The sequence below is a fragment of the Canis lupus genome, chromosome 5 (assembly GCF_048164855.1).
Source record: "Canis lupus baileyi chromosome 5, mCanLup2.hap1, whole genome shotgun sequence".
NCBI lineage: Eukaryota > Metazoa > Chordata > Mammalia > Carnivora > Canidae > Canis > Canis lupus.
Genome location: NC_132842.1, coordinates 78,990,081 through 79,011,846, shown reverse-complemented (window position 1 = coordinate 79,011,846; position 21,766 = coordinate 78,990,081). Strand labels below are relative to the sequence as shown.

The following is a 21,766-nucleotide window of genomic DNA, read 5'->3' as shown; positions in this document are numbered from 1 at the left end:
GGGGATTTAAGGAAAGGGGATTAAAAACTCAATGACTGAGCAGGAAAAAATATGGAATAGTGACTACATTACCTATCTATTGCTGTGTAACAAATTATGCCAAAATGTAGCAGCTTAGGAAAACAAAGATTTATTATTTCACAGTTTCTGCAGGCCAGGACTCTGGGCAGAGCTGGATTATCTGGCTTAAGGTCTCCTATAAGCCTGCAGTTAAGATGTCATCTGGGGGGCAGCCCCCGTGGCTCAGTGGTTTAGCGCCGTCTGCAGCCCAGGGCGTGATCCTGGAGACGCTGGATCAAGTCCCACGTCAGGCTCTCTGTATGATGCCTGCTTCTCCCTCTGCCTCTCTCTCTCTCTCTCTCTGTCTCTATGAATAAAAAAAAAAAAAAAAAAAAAAAAAAAAGATGTCAGCTGGGGCTGTGGTCTTACTTGAGGGCTTGACCGGGAAACCATCCACTTCAAAGCACACTCACATGGTGTTGGCAGGATCCAGTTCCAGTGCGCTGTTGCTGTTACTACTCCTTGCTTCATGGGCTTCTCCACAGGGCAGCTTACAACACAGCAGCTGGCTTTCCCCAGAAGAAACAAGCAAGAGAGCAGGAAAGAGTGAGCAAGACAGAAGCCAGAGTCTTTTTGTAACCCAACCATGAAGCCAATATCCAATGATTTCTGCCAAATTCTATTCCTTAGGCCACTAAAGTCTAGTCCACAGTCGAGGGGAGGGGACTACACAAAGGCCCGGTCACTCTAAAGATGTAGAAATAGAAGTAGCATGAGGAGAAAGAAAAGAAAAAAAAAAAAAACAAAAACAAGAATGGCTGGAGGGTCAGAGCAAGCAGGCCTGGCCCAGGAAAGGGGTTGACCTAATTGTGAAGGGCAGCCATCAGTTTCAGGCAAGGGGTGTGATTTGGTCAGCTTTGTGCTTTAAATAGCTCAGTCTTCCAAATCGGGAGATACTAGAGAGTTGAAGGAAACTAGGAGAAATCCCAAAGGAGTGAACTATCATTACCTCTGGGCTTATAGGGAACTGGAACAGAATATTATTGTTTTTCATGATGAGGCCATCCATATGTACCAGTAGTGTTTTCTTGAACCATATATTCATATTACTTTTATTTAAAAGACTTTAAGGGGTGCCTGGATGGCTCAGTCAGTTGAGCATCTGCCTTCGGCTCAGGTTGTAATCTTGGGGTCCTGGGTTGGGCTCCTTCCTCGGTGGGGAGCCTGCTTCTTCTCCCTCTGCCACCCCCCCTGCTTGCGCTCTCACTATCTCTCTCAAATAAATAAACAAATAAAATTAAAGACTTTTTAATTAAAAAAAAAAACCCACAAAGAGACTATAGACAAGTCATAGAAAAGAAATTCAGTTAGCAATCATGTGGCATAAATGCTATAGAGCAATTGCAATAGTTGGTCCTGCTAGGGGAGAGGGTGAACTATTTGACATTCTGAACCTTTAGGCTCCTCCCCACCCCTACCCTTCTTCCCAGGAGGGGAAAGAGTCTTGTAATTTATGGGAGGAGTGAGTCTTGTAACTCGGAATTTAGGGAATTTAGAAGGATAGCCCAGCCCCTTCTCCTTCTCCTCCCCCTTGGGAGCGAGGCTGCCCACAGAGGGCTTGTGTTCCCAGATGGCTCTCAGGCAAGGGCTAGAGATCCAGCAGGCCCCATGCTGGGTGCTGGGGACCTAAGGTTTCAAAATCACAATCCATGTCCTAACAGAACTAACTGTAGAGGAGGAGACAGAGAGCAAGCATCCAGCCCAGTCTAGAAAAGGTCAAAGAAGTCTTCCCAGACTAGATGATCTTTTTTTTTTTTTAAGAGTTTATTTATTTACTCATGAGAGATACAAAGAGAGAGGCAGAGACACAGTCCAAGGGAGAAGCAGGCTCCATGCAGGGAGCCCGATGTGGGACTCAATCCCAGGACTCTGGGATCACGCCCTGAGCCAAAGGCAGAGGCTCAACCGCTGAGCCACCCAGGCATCCCACGAACTAGATGATCTTAAGTATGAAGGGGGATTCTTTCAAAGAGGTCAATCACGACAGAGGAACCAACATGATGCTTGGGATGACGGCAAGTAACCCAGTATTGTTGGATCATAAAAGGCAACAAGAAAAGGGGGCAGCAAGAAAGATGCCAGGGCCAAGTAGTGAAGGCCTTGCTGTGCCAGGCTAAGGATCTTTGGCCTTAGGGGGCAAAGGGCAGGGCAAAGAGCCTGTCAAGGACTCTAATAGCAGGTGATATGGCCATGTTTCTACTTTGAGGAATCACTGCAGGGCAGCAAATTTATGGGACGGCTTGAGCCACAGATTGTCTGAATTTCTCAGCTGCACACCCTCTCCCTAATCCACCACCACCATGTTTTCCTCCACCTTGGCGAAGCAGACACCCTTCCTCCCAAGGAAATCTCTCTGCCCACCACTGTCTGGCTCTAACTTGCAAAAATTGCAGCCCAGGAATTTCAAGGAGCCGGATTTTGATCTCGTAGCAGCTTTGCTCTGTCAACAGTTTTAGCGAAAACTCCTCCACCTCTGCTGGCAATTTAGAGATAGCATTTCTGAAATGGTCTGTGGATAAAGGATGTTGCTGCTCTGGGAAAATTTGTCTCCTGCCAGGAGGAGACAAAGAACATGGAAATGCTGCCAACAGACGCTGTCTACAGGGAAGGTCAAACATCCCTCAATGGTTCTTTTTTTTTTTTTTTTTTAAGTCTTGTCTTTTTCCATTTTTACACCAGTATCACTTTCTCCCCCCCCCCCAAACCCCCTATTGTCCTTTGGGGGAAGGTTAAATGATGCTTCTTAGGAATATTACATATTTCACCCAAACTACGCAGTCTTGTTGCCTGGAGGGAAGAGGGTATAATGAAGACAGGGATGCCCGTAGAGCGGTGTGTGCCAACGAAGAGTCCTGGGGCCTCTCCAAGGACTCCCTCTGTTCTCCTCAAATTCCCATGGTTGAGCACAGCAAAACCTGCCTAGTACATAGGTGATACGTAATGAATGTTCTAGGGATGAACAAGACTCTTGTGAAGAACATTAACTCTGCAGCATAAACAGTCATCTCGGCAGAAAATCATATATCATACCTCCAACTCTTCACCTTCTTGGGATAGCCCTACAGACACGGAAGATGTTTCAGGAGGATGACCTGAGACCTGAGACTTGGTGCCACTATAGGGGGACTTTTCCTTCCCAGGAGGACAGACGGGGACAAGTGGAATCAGGGCCGTGATCCCTAAGAAAGGCAGCTGCTGTGCCCCACTGCTTGAGGGTCTATCTCTGCCCTGAGAACAGAGAACATGAAACCCCCGCAATTTCTGCTAGAAGCCTCTCTCCCATTTAGAAATCCACTTGCTTGCCCTTTCCATACAGAGGTCTGCGGAAGAATCAAGTTTTGTGCTATGCTTGGTTCAGACCTGTCAGAAGAAACTTAGATTTTTTTTTTTTTTTAACAGGAGAAGTGTACCAGTCGAGAGTTCTCTGTTGAACAAGAAACTGCCACAGCCTCCAGTGGAGGGCTAATTAACATCATTCTGGAGAATTGGTTTCTGCAGGTGGGTGGGTTAAGCATCAAGGGTTGGCAAGGTTATTTGCAGCTTAGGGGAACAAAACCAACGGCTGATAACAAATACCCCCCTTAACTCAAAAACACTAATAAAATATCTCGTTAGCGAGTACCTCTTATAAGCTTATAATACACTTATAAGTGTAATCATCAGAAGCCTTACGTAAAAGGTTACATTTCTAGGAGAGTAAAGAAAACCTTTGCAGTGAAAACATTAAATCTCTCAGAGAACCTCTTGTTCCTTCTCAGTAAACATTAAAGAGAAGTGCTCTAATGACAGTGACACACAGCAGATGAATAGATTTAAACTTTTTAAAAAAAAATTTATTTATTCATGAAAGACACACAGAGAGAGGCAGAGACAGAAGCAGGCTCCCTGAGGCGGGACCCGATTCCAGGACCCCAGGATCACGACCTGAGCCAAAGGCAGATGCTCAACTACTGAGCCACCCAGGCATCCCAGATTTAAATTTTATTTATTTATTTATTTATTTATTTATTTATTTATTTATTTATTTATTTAAAAATATTTTATTTATTTATTTATGAGAGGCACAGAGAGAGAGAGAGGCACAGACACAGGCAGAGGGAGAAGCAGGCCCCATGCAGGGAGCCTGACGTGGGACTCGATCCCGGATCTCCAGGATCACACCCTGGGCCGAAGGCGGCACTAAACCGCTGAGCCACCAGGGCTGCCCCAGATTTAAACTTTAAATGAGATCTTTGCCCTGACTAGGTTTCCACGGATGAGCCTGAGATTATTGGAGTGTCAAGTTTCTCCAACCTTTTCTTTCTTAGCTTTCTCCAAAGGACAATTTCAGTGGAGCATGTAAAATTGTAATTTAAAATTCTCTGAGATCTATCCAAAAAAAATTAAAGACAATATCTGCTTTCTATGTGCCCCTATAAATAGGAAAGAAGCTCATCCATTTATCTATGTATGTCTCTCCCAAATAAATATGATGGGATATCACCGGGGCCCTGCAGTTTCTCCCAATAAAAGAGATCATACACACACACACACACACACACACACACACACACACTCTGCTGAAACAGTTGACTACCTGTTCCTAGCTAGGGGTCCACCCCATGGCCCAGCAAGCCTGGTGGCCAGAACTCCTTAGATGATTGAAGACTCCTTCCAGCATTTACATGTCCCTTGACTTCATATTTAAGGCAGAAGAAAGGGATGTGAAATCTTTTCCTTGCTCTCTCTTGGTGTCCTGCCTCTCCTGCCACACCAGCATCAGGAGAATGGGAGTGAAGATGCTCCCTAATGTCAGTGGGCCATAAAAAATGCTAAGTCTCATCCTCTATATATGGTTCAGAAATAGGCTGACTCAGCTGTGCGCTGCGCACTACTGCAGAGCAAAGTTCAACTCCTGGTTTATGATACAGAGAAGCTCATTATTAAAATGTATCTGCTGTTGGAAACCACTACGTTCAAAGACAGTTGAATAAACTTCACGAACTTTCATGCACTGTTCAAAATAAGTTCATTTTTTAAAAATCTGAGACCATAAATGAGTTAGAACTTTTCAAAAAAGCTTTCATTATGTTAAAAAGATTTTTATGTAAAATGTTTATTGAGATATGACACACAGAAAACTGCGTAAGCCAGAGGGTACATCTAGATGAATTTTCATCAAATGAACATACCCAGGTCAAGGAAGAGAATGTCACCAGGCCCCAAAAGCCTCCTTGAGTCCATTTCTAGTAACTACCTCCCAAGGGCAACTGCTCTCCTGACCTTTAACGCTATAGATTAGTTTTACCTGCCTCTGAACTTTTGCAGATGGAATCATAATATTTATTCCTTTTTTATGTTTGCTTTCCTTACTGATCAGTATATTTATAAAATATATGCATGCTGTTGCATGTAGCTGTACTTTTTTTTAAACTTTTATTTATTTATGATAGTCACACAGAGAGAGAGAGAGAGAGAGAGAGAGGCAGAGACACAGGCAGAGGAGAAGCAGGCTCCATGCCCGGAGCCCGACGCGGGACTCCATCCCGGGTCTCCAGGATCACGCCCTGGGCCAAAGGCAGGCGCCAAACCGCTGCACCACCCAGGGATTATAGGGACCTTTAAACTGACAGTACCACAAAATCTACATCCTGAGGGATGTATTTCTTATTCAACAATAACTCACTGACCCAAATAAATTATGTAGACCTTGTTTGGATCCCAATCTGAATAACTGTAAAGCAAAATACAATGATGGGGAAATCTGAATATCAACTGGATAGTAAATGATATTACAGAGTTAATGTTACTCTTTCTAGAGATGGTAATCACGGTTTATGGTTTGTTTTTTTTTAAAGAATTCTTATCTCTTAGCGATAGATACTAAAGTATTTATAAATTAACTGTGCCTGGGATTTCCTTGAAAGTAATGGGGGAGAGGGTTAGTCGGAAGGTATAAATGAATAATATAATGGCTATTTGTCAGTAGTTGCTGAAGCTGGGTGATGGGTATTTGGGGTTCACTATATTATTCTATTTTTTGTGTATGTTTGAAATTTTCCATTAAAAACAAAGTCAAGGTGGCTCAGTCAGTTGAACATTAACTTTCAGCTCGGGTCATGATCTCAGGATCCTGGGATAGAGCCCCATGGGCGGCTCCCTGCTCAGTGGGAAACCTGCCTTCCCCCTGCCCCTTCCCTCCTTGTGTGCTTTCTCACTCTCTCTCTTTCTGAAATAAATAAATAAGGGAAGCCTGGGTGGCTCAGTGGTTGAGCCTCTGCCCTTGGCTTAGGCTGTGATCCCAGGACCCTGGGATCAAGTCCTGCATCAGGCTCCTCAGGGAGCCTGCTTCTCCCTCTGCCTATGTCTCTCCCCTCTTCATGTGTCTCATGAATAAATAAATAAAATCTTTAAAATGAACAAATAAAATTTTAAAAAATTAAAACAAAGTCAAGAAAAGGAAAGAAAAAAAAAAAAGGAAATCACTCAGTACAAATCCCTTTATCAGCCATTCCTAAGAGAGGGCTTGGGTACAGGGCTCTGCTACTAACCCGCAGTGTGACTTTGGGCAAGTTGCTCCAGGTCTTGAGGCATCGGAAAAACTTGGACTTTGGGTGAGATTTCTCTTGGGGGGTGTGGTAAGAAGGGAAGAGGACTGTGGGCTTGTAGAGAGGAGCCTACATGAGGGCTGAGGTGCGTGTTTTGAAAAAGGAATTCATGGATAGTCATAGTTTCAGTTTCAAGAAAGGAAAACGTTATTGCTATTATAAAAACCTAGTAGAGGGCAGCCCTGGTGGCGCAGCGGTTTAGAGCCGCCTGAAGCCTGGGGTGTGATCCTGGGGACTCCGGATCGAGTCCCACGTGGGGCTCCCTGCATGGAGCCTGCTTCTCCCTCTGCCTGTGTCTCTGCCTCTCTCTCACAATCTGTGTGTCTCTCATGAATAAATAAATAAAATCTTAAAAAAAAAAAAACCTAGTAGAAACAGAAATGGAAAGGAAAAAGCAAAGCAAGGTATACATAGATAAGGGTATACATAGATAAGCAGTAAAGGAGAATGAGGCAAAGTTACATGAGACCAGGTACTTACAACATCCAGCCTCATTAGCTGGGGAAGCCCGATGGAGACAGCCAGGCTGGAGTCCGGATTGAGAGACCGGGGCAGAGCACCGGCCCCACATGTAAGACTTCCAACTGACCATCCCCATAAGGGCCGTATTTACAGGGCCAATGATGGGGTCTGAATTTAAACATTGTTTGCCTACATGCAGTTTGGAGAGAGCTGCATTTCTATGTTACCATGTCTTTCCATCTTCAAGGAGCTTGCGCTAGGTGTGTTTGCCTCCCCTCCTGGTTTTCATTCTGGGGGGCCAGCAGAGCTTGGAGCCAAAGGGGATGTAAAGCAAGATTTATAGCTCTTGATGTCCAGACCAGAAATGGCTTTTTCTTTTTCTTTCTTTTCTTTCCTTTCCTTCCTTTCTTTCTTTCCTTTTCTTCTTTCTTTCTTTCTTTCTTTCTTTCTTTCTTTCTTTCTTTCTTTCTTTCTTTCTTTCTCTTTCTTCTTTCTTTTCTTTCTTTCTTCTTTCTTTTTCTTTCTTCTTTCTTCTTTCTTTCTTCTTTCTTTTTCTTTCTTTTTTCTTTCTTCTTTCTTCTTTCTTTCTTTCTTTCTTTCTTTCTTTCTTTCTTTCTTTCTTTCTTTCTTTCTTTCTTTCTTTCTTTCTTTCTTTCTTTCTTTCTTCTTTCTCTTCTTTCTTTCCTTTTGTTTGTTAATATTTTATTTATTTGAGAGAGAGAGAGGACAAGCACGGGGGGAGGAGCAACGGGAGAGGGAGAAGCCGGTTCCCCCCTGAGCAGGGAGCCTAATGTGGGGCTCCAACCCAGGGCCCTGAGATCATGACCTGAGCCAAAGGCAGCCACTTAACTGAGTCCCCCAGGCGCCCCCAGAAGGGCTGGTACCGACCCGGAGGCCAGCTAATTTAAACTAAGCAGGCTCCCAAGGTCACTCCTGCGGGACAAACCTCTGAAACGACGTTCTGAGCACTCAGGGCCCCTCCCCGCCGGGTGCAAAGCGCCCCGGGGCGAGCGCGCTCCCCGCCGCGCAGGTGCGCGCACGGCGCCCCCTCGCGCCCAGCCGGGGAACCGCCCGCGCCGCGGCCCCGCCCCCCGGCGCCCGCGCCTGCGCAGAGGCCCCGCCCCGAAGTTTGTTGCTGGGCCGGGCGTCCCGGAGGCGGGAGGCGGGAGGCGGGAGGCGGGAGGCCGGAGGCGGCTGGCGCGGAGTAGCCGGGTGCGGGGCCGCCATGGCGGTGCGACAGGCGCTGGGCCGCGGCCTGCAGCTGGGCCGAGCGCTGCTGCTGCGCTTCACGGCCAAGCCTGGCCCGGCCTGCGGCTGGGGGCGGCCCGAGCGGCCGGGCCCCGCGGCGGGCTGGGGCCGCGGAGAACGCCCGGGCCAGGCCGCGGGACCCGGCGCGGAGCGGCGCAGGCTGGGGCTCGGGCTCCCCGACCGCTACCGCTTCTTCCGCCAGTCGGTGGCCGGGCTGGCGGCGCGACTCCAGCGGCAGTTCGCGGTGCGGGCCCGGGGTGGCGCGGGCCCTTGCGGCCGGGCCGTCTTTCTGGCCTTCGGGTTGGGCCTGGGCCTCATCGAGGAGAAGCAGGCGGAGGGCCGGCGGGCGGCGGCGGCTTGTCGGGAGATCCAGGTGAGCGGCGGGGCGGGGCGACGGGGGGCGGGGGCCGGAGAGCGGAGGGGGCGGGGCCGGGGCGGGGCAGATGAGCGGAGGGGGCGGGGCCGGGGCGGGGCATATGGGGCGGGGCCGGGGCAAGTGAGGGGCGGGGCCAGGGCAGGGGCAGGTGAGCAAGAGGCGGGGCCGGGGCAGGTGAGCGGCGGGGGCGGGGCGTCACCTGCTGCCGGGGCCGTGCGATGGAGCGCTGCCTGGGTCCCAGCAGGAGATTGGTGGGAAATCACGCGTTGAGGTTTATTCGCGGTGTCACGGGACTCCCGATGTGGGCCCAGCACCTCGACATTTCCCCTTCCTTCAAACAGCGTCTTCTGGAAGACGTGCTGCCCATCTTAGCCCCCGCTGCACCGCCGCTGATGGCTCTGCGTACATTTTCTAAGCTCTCATGACGCTTGTATTCCCGAGGTAGTTGTCATGCCCATTTTACGGATGAGGAGGAGTACTCAGAGAGGTGAAGTCATTTGCTCGAAGTCGCACAGCTGCTAGAGGACGGTACTCAGAGTTGGACTCTGCAAAGGCTGTGCCTTTATTTATTTATTTATTTTTTAAAGATTTTATTTATTTATTCATGAGAGACAACACAGAGAGAGAGACAGAGACACAGGCAGAGGGAGAAGCAGGCTCCATGCAGGGAGCCCCATGTGGGACTGATCCCCAGGCCGAAGGCAGGCGCTCAACCGCTGAGCCACCCAGGGACCCCCCCAAGGCTGTGCCTTTAACCTAAAGCCTCCACAGCGTAGCCAGTTAGTGACATAGCCGAGGCCAGAGTAAAAACTGTGAAGAGCAGTGGAAAACATAAGACCTCTAACAGTTTTTAATTAACTTGTGTAAAGCTGTCAGGAGTCACTGGGTATGGGGGAGGGTAGGTTTCCTAAATGCTTGAAATAGCTCAGAGGCCTGTGTTTCTACCCAACCAAATTCTGTATTCTGGTTCTCCAGAGAAACAGAACCAATAGCATGTGGTTATTTAAAAAAGATAAAAAGATTTACTTTAAGGAATTGGCTCTGCAGTTAGGGAGGCTGGCAAACCCAAAATCTGCAGGATAAGCAGACAAGCTGGAGACCCAGGAGGTTCCAGTCTGAAGGCCATCTGCGGACTGAATTCCCGTTTCTTCCAGGGAGGTCAGTCTTCTGGGGTTTGAAACCACCCAGTGAGTTAGCACGGCGCCTGCGTCGTAGTGCCTAGGGCTGAGGTCCGGGAAGATGGAGTGACTTGCCCAAGGACACAGTTGGTTAAGGCCTGCCTGGGCAGTGTCCCCTCTGTTTCCTGGTTTCCAGCCCTCGTTCCCGTTCTTCTTACTCGTCACCAGTGTGTCTCATGCTTGAGCTCTAGCCAGTTTGGGTGACAGACAGGTGACGTCTGGTCTTGTCCCCAGCTGCTGTCCTTGTGAGCATAGATATAAATGTGGAAGACAGCAGGGCACCTCCCCTCAAAATTAAAAATAGAATTTCATTTGACCCAGCAGTTCCACTTGTAGGTTTATGCCCCAAAGAGCTGAAAGCAGGGACTTGAGCTGATGTTTGTGCGCCCAAGTTCATAGGCATTATTCACAATAGTCAAAGGTGGAAGCGACCTAGATGTCCCTGGATGGATGGATGGATGGATGGGTAAACAAAGGGTGATATCTCCATACGGTGGAGAAGTATTTGGCCCTCACAGGAAGTTCTGACACCGGCTACAACAGGGATGACATTTGAGGACCTTTGGCTAAAAGAAATAGGCCAGTCAGGAGAGGAGAGATATTGTCTGATTCCACTAATAGGAGGTACCTAGTCATAGTCACAGAACATAAAGTGGAATGGTGGCCGCCAGGCACTGGAGGTGGGAGTGGGGAGTTAGAGTTTCGTGTGTATGGAGTTTCAGTTTTGCCAGATGAAGAGAGTTCTGGAGGCGGATGTGGCAATGATTGCACAACAGTGTGAATGTCCTTAGTGCCATTGAACTGTAGATTTAAAAATGACTTAAAGGGGCACCTGGATAAGCTCAGTGGTAGAGCGTCTGCCTTTGGCTCAGGTCATGATCCCGGGGTCCTGGGATCGAGTCCCGCTTCGGGCTGTCCACAGGGAGCCAGCTTCTCCCTCTGCCTGTGTCTCTGCTTCTCTCAGTCTTTCATGAGTAAATAAATACAATCTTAAAAAAAATTTTTTTTAATTAAAAATAAAATGACTTAGTCAATTTTATGTTATGCATATTTTACTACAATTCTTAAAAATAATTTTAAACCCTGTACATGAATGTTCATAGCATTATTCATAACAGCAAAATATTAAAAACAACCCAGACATCCTTTGGCAGGAGAATTGTTACACTCTGGTATATCTGTCCATAAATATTAAGCAATAACCAGGAATCAATTATTGATACAGGTAGCAACCTAAATGAATCTCAAAGGTGTTGCGCCTAGTGAAAAAAATCAGTCCCCAAAGGGTCCATACTATGTGATTCTATTTCTTTTTAAAAATTTTTTAAAGTTTTTTTTTGTTTGTTTTTTAAAAGATTTTATCCTGCTAGGACTACACCAGCTAGGATGGCGGTGCCCAGGGCAGGATTGGAGGCAGCTAAGAGAAGACTGAAGGGAGGTTGAAGGAAGGGTTTGGGGACTTTAAGAGTCCCTGCACAAGGAGGCCCTGGTCTGGAATGGGGGTAACGGTGGCATCTGTGGCTTGGGCAGGGCATTGGCCCCGGAGGGCAATCAGAAGAAGGAGAGGTCGCTGCCCCAGTTCCTGGCTGACTGCTTCTGTGGTGTGGAGGCTCTGAGAGAGTACTGCTCCAAAAGCAGGTGTTGAAGGTGCACCAGAAAGATCAACCCCTGACCTACATCAGGGAGCCATATGGCCCATACTTCAGGGGTACCTATTTCATCCTGAAGCAGGGAGGCACAGGCAAGTTTCCAGGCAAGGAGTGGATACCCCCGTCAAATGAACATGGCCACTTCTCTCTTGAGTTCTTGGAGTTCCAGGCTCTTGGAGTTTACAGAAGTAGTGGATGCCAGTGGCTATGCCACCAACCACCAAGGCCTGGTCAGCCTCTGAACCTCTCTAGGCTGGACGTCCATGACCTCCCTGCCGAGTCCAACATGGCCATGTCCAACTCGGATCTTATTGGAGGACATGCTGCCCAACTGCCAGGTTCTGAGGGCTGACTGGGCCCAAGTTGGGGCCAGAGGAGCAGTCGCAGGACACGGCCAGCCCCACGGCTGCCTAGCCCTCGGCCCCTTCCCCATCAGGCCGGATCTCAGCAGGGCTCTGTGGAGTGTCCCACAGTTCTCCATACTTCTGGCCTCCACCTGGGTTCCCTCAACATGGGGGTTGGGGTGGGATGAAGGATGTGGCACCTGCAGGACAGAGGGGAGAGCATGAGGCTGAGGCACTTATTCCCCACCTCAGGGACTCTGGCTGGCTGCACCCTGGGCTAAAGGTCACCCAGCTCCTATCATCCTTTTGGGCAGCTCTTCCCACCTGCTTCTCTCCTGGGTTCCAGCAGCCCCCTTCTGCTGCTTCAGGCTGGGGGTGGTGGGGAGATAAGCAGCCCCAGGAAGCTGCACTCCCCCTGCGGTTTCCCAGCCCTGCCCACTGCCATGTCCAGAAACTCTTCTCAAAGTGTCCTTATTTGAGTGTGCTGCTGTTTCCCGCTGGGACCCTGCCTGATGCAGAGGTGCTGCTGGGCGTGGCGGGGATGGCTCTCACTGCTACAGCGTTCCTGGCCTACACTCACTAAACGCCCGTGGCACTCCAGGTCCCATGGTGCTCCCCACTTATCAGTTGACTCCGCTCCAAATGCAGCTTTCTCGTTTGCTCTGTGAAAATTGACGTAGGCCTTTGAAATAGTTTTCCTTTGCCAAGTGACATGATGAGGTTTGTCGATAGAGGGTGCCTGAGAGATCACGGGAGGAAAGGCTTTTGTTTCCTGGTTCCCTGCCCGTGTGCTTGCTCCAGGGCACCCGCACTGCACGAGGCCTCCCCAGCACATGGCTCCTGAGGGGCCAGGCGGCCAGCAGCTTTCCCTGGCACCCCCAACCCCAGCGGTTCGAGAGAGCGGCGTACCAGTGAATCCCTTGTTCCTTCAATTTGCCGTTTAAGTCAATTAATTCCTTATATTGAACTTTACCTATTCAAAAAAAGTTGCATAGAGCTACACACACACACACACGAATGAATGAATGCAGGTTTAAAAAAATGGTAAAATCCGAGTAAGTTCTATAATCTAGTTGGCAGTGTGCCAAGTCACTGTCCTGGTTTTGATCTTGACTTGCATTGAATTATAAGACATCACCATGGGAGGAAACTGGCTGTAAAAGAAAAGTTGTAGATGGTCTGTGAGAAGGGAATCTTTGGAAGGGAATTTTGTGCATGGTCAGGACCAAGATTATGGAGATTAGTAAAGAAGTGTATTAGGGAACAAGCGACAGCGGGGAAGAGAGGTGGCTAAGAGAACAGGATCAGGCTGCGGTCAAGCCGTGATTATCAACAGAAGCTGAGATATATTTTTTTAAATTTTAACTTTGAAGTAATTTAGACTCACAAGAAGTTGCAAAAAAAAAAGTACAATGTGTCCTGTGTCCCTTCATCTTGTTGGAATGAATTTTACTCTCTGGAGTACATCAATACGGGGCACCTGGTGGCTCAGTTGGTTGAGTGTCTGCCTTAGGCTCTGGTTGTGATCTCAGGGGCCTGGGATCGAGCCCCGTATCAGGCTCCCTGCTCCATGGAGAGTCTGCTTCTCCCTCTGCCCTCCCCCACCCCACCCCCTGCCACTCATGCTCTTCTCTCTCTCTCTCTCTCTCTCTCTCTCTCTCTTTCTCTCTCTGTCTCAAATAAATAAATAAAATCTTTTTTAAAAAGTACATCAGTACAAGATTGGTAAGAAATTATAAACAAAGGCTTTCTTTTTTAATCTTCCTAGAAGAAAAGTTGCCATGTTTTGTCTTTTTAGGTCTTTGATTATTTCAAACAGTTGAATCTTAATATTAAAAGGCTAAGTTTTGCTAACAACTACATAATCCTTTATTTGCCTTTAGAATCTTGCGGCACCTTGGTAATCTGTAATCCTATTTAGGCATGTGTTTCAAAACCTTACAATATTTTTGACCGAATTCCCAAGATTCAACTTCTAAATGAAATGTTTTTATTAATGAGGCTTGTTCATTTGATATGTCAAATTACATGGGAAGCATTGTCAAATAAGTGATGATAAACCTTCTTAGATTATTTTATATGGGTGAACGCTATAACCACTCCAGAAATTATGTAAAATTCCTAAGGTTTTGTTAGGTCCTAGTGTAATGTCATTGCTTGTAATTCTAATTACTGACATGTTCTGTGCTACAGGGAAACCATGGCCATATTTGAGTGTTTTGTCATTTATAGTCATTGTTTTACTCTCATGCTGTTATGGATGCGTTCAGCTTCAAGGGGGATTCATGGAAAGGACTTCTGACAAGTATAGGTCTTTGATACCTTCAAGGTCGTAAAACCAAACTGAGTAAGAATTTCTGGAAGTAACAGGAAAACTGCATTCAAGCAGAACAAGAGTTAGTAACATGGGACTCAATGAATTGAGGATGATGATTACTCCTCTTTGAAACATTGCTCAGTCTCTAATGTTGGCTTTTCCAGATTTAAAGAAACTGTTGTTCTCTTAAGCTGTTAGGACTTGGAGAAATTTGGTAAAATATTTCTTTGTAAGCAAATATGAAACAGTTATCTTGTTCTCCCCACCTGGTCCCTCTAGATTCAGAAACTCTCAGTGAGTGTTATCAGATTTTCATGGCAATGTATTTATTTGCATAAGACCAATAAGAATCTATTATCATAGGACACAATTAGAAACACTGGTTATATTATAAAGGCTTTGACTGGAATATCCTATTTGAGCGAGACATGCATAGACTCAGATATGACCAGACAGCGTTAAGGAACTGAGGTTGACTTTATGAGCCAGTGAAGCCCCTTGGAAAAAATCAGCCTAGGACCTTACTTACAGGGTACCCAGCAGCCTTACTGGGTGAATAAAGAGGTCACTTCCTGGCAGGTGCGGGAACCTCAGGATATTTGGGGGACCTCATGAAGAGAGGAATTTATTCATATCTGCAATACCTGCAGGCAAAGTCTGATGGCAACTATTTGGCTTGGCTTCTTAGCCTTGAGGATCTATTAAAAGTTCAGTCTGAAATTCCTTATGAGAAGTTCCAGCAAAGCAGATTTTCTGTTTAAAAATAAAGCAAACCTTATATAGCCAGTCACTATTCTTGCAGCGCTTATGTAAATAATTAGGCCAAGATTGTTAGAACCGAAGTCTTGATTTGGCTATCCTTGGTGGAAATGAGGGTGATTTTAGAGAGAAAAATCACACATTTGTGAATAGTAGATTCACTGTCTTTGGGTGTTTGTTGTTTGCCTCTAAAACCGGGCTGGATCCTAAATTCTGGTTTCTTCCAGTATGTGGCTATGATTCTCCAAACTGTGGTTTCCAATTTTCTCCATTCCCTAAAACTGCTCTTTCTCCGGAAGCCTTGCAGACTGAAGCTAGACAATCTGAGGTAGCCTGCAGATATCTTAGAATTATTAGAGCTGCTTTGGAACCCAGGGAGGTAGCTGTTGTCCGCAGCCAAGGACACCAGAAATGGGGCTGCTTGATTGCCCAAAGGAACAATCAGATCAAGCTGCCAGGCTGGCAGCCCACACAAAGACTCCAAAACCCTTTGTAGTGGCTTTAGTAGCAGATGAGTCATAGACTAAACCAAACATCAATCCTAGTATTCCTCTGAAGACCTGAGGAGAGCTGCCATCCACAGCTCTCGAGAACCATCTAGTAGCTGCCTGCCAAGGCCCTTGCACAAAGAGCTGTCTCTGTAATCAGAAGCCTCCAAGGTTGTGCAGGGAGCTTGACAGGCGAGGTGTGCTGGCTGCAAAGTTTAGAAGTTTTGACCTATTAACCAATGCAGTGTTCTGTGTTCAGCTGTCTCTGATTTCAATGCAGGTACAGAGTTTGAGAAAAAATTATTCTGAATAAAGGGAGAGAAAGGTAGGATCGCCTAAGCCCAGGATGAGCAGTAAAACCCAGTTTGGTTTGTGTTTTTATTAGCTCTTGAGCTTGTCAGTGAAGACCTTGCCTGGCTCTACCTCTCCCTCCCCCACTAGGCATCCTGCTCATTGTGCATATTTTCTTCCACACAGGCAATTTTCACCCAGAAAAACAAGCTGCTTCCTGACCCTTTGGACACTAGACGCTGGCAGGGCTTCCGGCTGGAGGAGTATCTGATAGGGCAGTCCATTGGCAAGGGTTGCAGTGCTGCTGTGTATGAAGCCACCATGCCTGTGTTGCCCCAGAACCAGGAGGTGGTGAAGAGCATCAGACCTCTTCCAGGCCGAGGCCCAGATGTCGATGCACGAGAAGAGGAGCCAGCTTCACAGGCCCCTACCTTTCCCTTAGCCATCAAGATGATGTGGAATATCTCGGTGAGGAGGGGGCCTTTCATCTTGGAATTAGGCATTTCTTAAAACACTAGGGGCACCTGGGGGCTCATTTGGTTAAGCATCTGCCTTCAGCTCAGGTTGTGATCTCGGGGTCCTGGGATGAAAACCCACATGAGCTCCCTGCTCAGCGGAGAGCCTGCTTCTCCCTCTGCTCCTCACCCCGCTCATGCTCTCTCTCTCTCAAATAAATAAATAAGATCTTTATTTAAAAAAAAAAAAAAAGCCCCTTGGGATGCCTGGGTGGCTCACCGGTTGAGCGTCTGCCTTCAGCTCAGGTCGTGGTCCTGGGATGAGTCCCACGTCGGGCTCCCTGCACGGAGCCTGCTTCTCCCTCTGCCTGTGTCTCTGCCTCTCTGTGTGTATCTCTCATGAATAAATAAAATCTTAAAAAAAAAAAAAAAGCCCCAATGTTGGTGGACCTGCTAGTGCTTTTTCCCAGGAGGCAGATGGGCTCTTGTATGGTTAGGCTTCCTCGCCCGCTCACACAGGAGTCTCAGGTTGTGATAGGCTGCCAGTCACCTGAGGATCTGGTTAAAAGGCGGATTCCAGTCCTCCGGCCTGGGTGGGGGCTGGGTCTCTGCCTTTCTGATCAGCTCCCAGGCGATGCCTCTGCTTCTGGTCTGGTCCACACACATCACAGCAGGTTTCTCGTGTGGGTGCTGACCCACCTAGCTGGATTCAGGTGTGCGGTTCCCACCATCCTCCCTCTTTCTCCTGACCTGCCTCCCTGGAGAGGAGGGCCTGGAGAGGAGGGCCTCCTGTCCTCCAGACTCACTCTTCAAGCTCCCCTCCAGATGAAAGGCTTGCTTGTCATCTCCCAGCTTTCCCCCCTGGGAGGACTCAAGGCTTAGGGAAATTGAATATTTTTCTCCACAAAAACAAAGAGTTCGTCTAGAGTAATTTCTTTCCCTTCTCACTATGTAGGTGGGTTTATTTTTTTTTTATTTTTTATTATTTTTTTATTTTTTTAAAGTTTTTTTTTTATTTTTTAAAGATTTATTTATTTATTATGATAGAGAGAGAGAGGGGCAGAGACACAGGAGGAGGGAGAAGCAGGCTCCATGCTGGGAGCCTGACGTGGGACTCGATCCCAGGACTCGATCCCGGGACTCCAGGATCGCACCCTGGGCCAAAGGCAGGCGCCAAACCGCTGAGCCACCCAGGGATGCCCTGTAGGTGGGTTTAGAAAATTAAGACCAGATGTTCCTTCACCTGCCCAGAGCATCCGCCCAAGTCTAAGGTGGGGCACAGCCGTGGCAGCTCATGTTGGACGCTGAAGAATACAGTTTCTGGTTTTGATCTCGGGGATGAAGGTTATTGGACTGTTGCCCTTCCACGCTGGGTTACTAGCTACCAAGTAGCCAAGGCCTTTGCCTGTGAACCACCCAGTGTTAGCATCAAAACTTCCTGATGGGCGTGACAACTTTTACACTTGTGAAAGCTAAATGACTTGACTCCTAGAGGGTTCCTAATAGGTTCCATAGGACCTGAGAGCCATTTGTAATGAAACAAGGAAAGTAGGGTGCCTGTCCTCGTCTTTGGTTCTTGCTGTTGTTTCTTTTTACGGGGAGGCTGGGGAAGGTCATCCTGAGATTCAACACAACTTATCCAGGGTGGATTTGTCCTGCTTTGCCGTCTGCTGCAGGCAGCCTGCAAGGGGGAGTCTTAGTGACCCAGGGCCAGTAGCATCGATGGCAGGAAGAAAGGTCCCTCACCCTAACTTGCCATCTCTTCTTCCCTGGGCCCCTGAGCTGCCAAGTTTGAGGTGTGGTGTTGAAGCCCTGTAGGGGTTGGCACGGATAACATCTCCACCCCCTCTCTCCTAGGAGAGACTAGCTTGGCTTGCTGCTGCAGAGAGTTGTTTTTTTTTTTTTCCTTTTTAAAAGATTTTATTCATTATTTGAAAGAGCATGAGCTCTGAGGGGGAGGGGCAGTGAGAGAGGGAGAAGCAGGCTCCCCACCAAGCAGGGAGCCTGATGCGGGGCTCAATCCCAGGGCCCCAGGATTATGACCCAAGCCAAAGTCAGATGTTTAGCAGATTGAGCCACACAGGCACCCCAGAGAGTTATCTTACCTTGAATGTCAAAACCAACTCTAGGAGCGTGTGGCTGGCTGGCTCAGTTGGTGGAGCATGCACCTCTTGGAATTGAGTTCAAGCCCCATGTTGAGTGTAGCAATTACTTAAAAATAAAACCTTTTTTTAAAAAATATTTTATTTATTTATTCATGAGAGACAGAGAGAAAGAGAGAGACAGAGACACAGGCAGAGGGAGAAGCAGGATCCCTCCAGGGAGCCTAATGCAGGACTCGACCCCGGGACTCAGGATCATGCCCTGGGCCGAAGGCAGGTGCTAAACCGCTAAGCCACCCAGGGATCCCCAAAACCTTTAAAAAAAGAAACCAAACAATTCTAGGCGGTAGCTCTGTGGTCCAGATTACAAGGAGGACTTGGATGTGCTCAGGTCGGTATAACCCTGAATTCGTGCTCGTGTTTCAGGCGGGCTCCTCCAGTGAAGCCATCTTTAGCACAATGAGCCAGGAACTCGTCCCAGCTAGTCGAGTGGCCTTGGCTGGGGAGTACGGAGCGGTCACTTACAGGTAAGCACTCATCTGCCCAGACTGGCTGTGAGTTCTTGGAGGGCAGATTCCTCACCTGTGTTCTCATGTGTCTGACAGACATGTAATAGTAAATGCTCGCTGAATGCTCACTAACTTTAGTTAGTGGTAGATTTGTAGTTGTTGGATAATTCAGCTTGGGGAAGATTGCAGATCATCTGACTCCAACTAAAGGTGCAGGGGGCTGATTCACACTGGAGCAGAGAGAGAAGGCCATCCAAAAATGCCCAATTCAGAATTCTGGAAAATTGATCAGACTTCTGATTCTTCTTAAGTAATGTCTAGGTGGAAAGCCACCTGTCCATACAAACTGAACTCTGTCCCCAGTGCAGGTAGCTCTCATTCCAGTCTCAGCATTAAAAAAAAAAAAAAAAAAAAAATGTGGCCTATTCCCTAAGAGTTCTGCATGTGGCAGAGGAGCCAGACGAGTCGGGAGCAGAGGCCAGGATGGTAAGTGCTAGAATCATGGATGCTCAGTGCTGGGGAGCCCATTGGGAAAGGCCTCTTGAAGGGTTGACTAGGTACCAGTTGGGCAGAGAAGTAGGCGAAGAGGCCTTCTCCACAGAGGGAAGGGGGTGGTTGGCAGCCCACGCTCCTCTTTGTAGGAGCCGGTGTATGGCGGCGACGATGAACGCTAAGTGTGACAGGTGTGCTCACTTCCATGTTTGTAGACCAAAGGAAGAGCTGCACCGTGGCGACTTAATAGAGGGTTGGTTTATACACCTGGTGCAGTCAGAAGCTGGAGGGAAGATATAGGGCCTTGAGAAAGCACATGGAAAGCCCCTTCCGAGGTTTAGAAGGCTCTCCTGACAGGGGCCGTGCAGGCCAGCAGAGACAGCTGCTTGGTGAGCTTGGTTTCGTCCTCCTCTCCTTAGCCCTTTGTAGGGAAGAGTGGGTCCGCTGTGGAGGGAGTGTCTGCTGCTTTCGGAGCGGGGACAGTTGTCCTCAGGTGGCTGTGTGTTCACTTCGCCTGCTGGCGGGCTGTGGCGTCCCTGGGAGCACTGACGCCTTGCTGCGGGGGCTGCCCAGACCTCCCATCTGAAGTGCTCCCTGTCAGAGAGGGAGTTTTTTTTCTTCGCACTTCTCCCCATGACCTTAACTCATAGCTGCCTTTGTCTCTGTCTCTCCTGCATACTGTGAGCTCTCTGAGGGCAGGGCTTTCCTGTTTTGTTTGCTGAGTACCGTACAGCTCAGTAAATGTCCGTCCAATGAGTCCATGAGTATGACGGAAGGTCTATTACCTAAGGTGCTGATGACATCAGTGACGCAGGAGAAAGTGTCTCAGCCCCTGAGAGCACTGTGGGCACATTCCTACCTAGCCCCTGCTCATCCAGGGGCCTCAGGCTCAGCCTGGTGATCGGCTCCTCCACTTCTCCCACCTGATTTCAGATCTTGTCCCCTTTACACCCTGTGCTCCGCCCTACTGAATTCATAACTGCCCTCCCCCACATGCAGCCCTACCTGCGCCACGCTCCTCCTCGCCTGTCTTCTGCATGCAGTTAGTGCTCCTAGGGCTGCCCTCCCCACAGCCCCCTGCCCCACTCCAGGCCTCCGCTCAGACACAGCCGCACCATCCCCTGGGCTCTCACAGCAGCAGGCAGAGCTTTCCCACTGTGGCTGGAGGGCCTTGGGCTGCGATCCTGACGCTCCCACTAGCCCCAGTGGCCCAAGGCTAGGAACAATGCTTGAGCGCCCTTGATTGCTTACAGGGGTGCACTCAGATGGACTCAAGGGAAAGCAGTAGGCCGCACGTGGACAGTTTCCACAGAGCTCGGGACCGAGGCTGATCTTAGGACGGGGGCAGGCATCTTGCCCCCTCGGTGTTGTCTTCATGTCTCTGGGCTTCTGTTCCATTCTCTGCTCTCTACCACCCTGGGTCCGTATTTCTCACCCCATAGCTCTTCTGGGTGTTTTTTTTTTTTTTGTTTTGTTTTTTTTTCCTGCAAAATGTTATTTATTTATTCATGAGAGACAGAGAGAGGCAGAGACATAGGCAGAGGGAGAAGCAGGCTCCCTACCAGGAGCCAGATGCAGAACTTGATCCCAGGACCCCGGATCACACCCTGAGGCAGATGCTCAACCACTGAACCACCCAGGTGCCCCAGCTCTTCCGTTTCTGTGTGCCTTTGCTTTCCACACCTCTTTGGCTTTCCGTGGCCCCAGTCAAGTCTCAAGGCGTCCTTCACCTTCATTACTGACTGCTAGGTTACCACCATGTTCTTTCACTAGTGCTCCTCAAAGAGAATATAACTGGCTTCCATCCCTTTCCCCCCCAACTATTTGTATCTCAGATGTGACTGCAGGCTCCTTGCCCTGACAGGTGGGGCCGATACATAAGAGGCTGACTCAGTCCACCCAGAACCCAGCCATTGTGCCACAGCAAGGCTGTGGGGCCCCTGGGGAGGAGGGGAAGGCAGGTGACCTCTGTACTACAAACTGTATCTGTGACCATCCAGTCATTCAACAAAGATTTAATTGAGTTCATACTTCATGCTAAGGGTTAACTAGAACTTGCCACCAGAGATTCTAGATCCTTTATAGAAGTATTACAACCTTACGAGTTATGTTACCACCTTTCCTTTGGCAATTGAGACTGAGCCGAGAAGTAACCGGGCTGGGGCTTCAGGAGCAGACCTGGAATTCAAACCACCTAGTCTGATTCCAGAGTCTCCTAACCTCTGTATTCTACTGCATGGGGTCGATGGATGTACAGACGAATGGGCCGCCGGCATCATCAGTGTGATGATTCATCATTATGGGTCTATCTTTTTGCTCTAGCACCAGGTTCTGCACCTGACACATAGCAGATCTACAGTAAATATTTGATTAAAAAAGTGGGTGAATAAATGTCAGTATTTATTGTGGCATGATTATTTTTCCAACTGTTATATCTGATACTGGACTC

At 48.3% G+C, this 21,766-nt stretch overlaps 1 protein-coding gene and 1 long non-coding RNA gene across 4 annotated transcripts in view; one reads left to right on the top strand and one right to left on the bottom strand.

Annotated features, from left to right (window-relative positions):
* Positions 1-111: 111 nt before the first annotated feature.
* Positions 112-8,725, bottom strand: LOC140634279 (uncharacterized). Of its 3 annotated transcripts, none has more exons than XR_012031794.1 (3): positions 8,545-8,725; positions 474-569; positions 112-367 (listed from the first exon to the last, which is right to left on the bottom strand). It is a non-coding gene; the product is annotated as an uncharacterized lncRNA (long non-coding RNA). The 3 variants fall into 3 exon arrangements; XR_012031796.1 differs by having other exon boundaries at positions 474-565; XR_012031795.1 differs by lacking the exon at positions 8,545-8,725 and adding an exon at positions 8,056-8,151.
* Positions 8,229-21,766, top strand: part of PINK1 (PTEN induced kinase 1) — an 18,074-nt gene continuing 4,536 nt past the window's right edge. Inside the window, exons 1-3 of the mRNA XM_072828017.1 lie at positions 8,229-8,730; positions 15,946-16,227; positions 18,743-18,843. Coding sequence (XP_072684118.1) covers positions 8,335-8,730; positions 15,946-16,227; positions 18,743-18,843 — 779 coding nt within the window. The 5' untranslated portion in view covers positions 8,229-8,334. The remainder of the gene's footprint in view (positions 8,731-15,945; positions 16,228-18,742; positions 18,844-21,766) is intronic.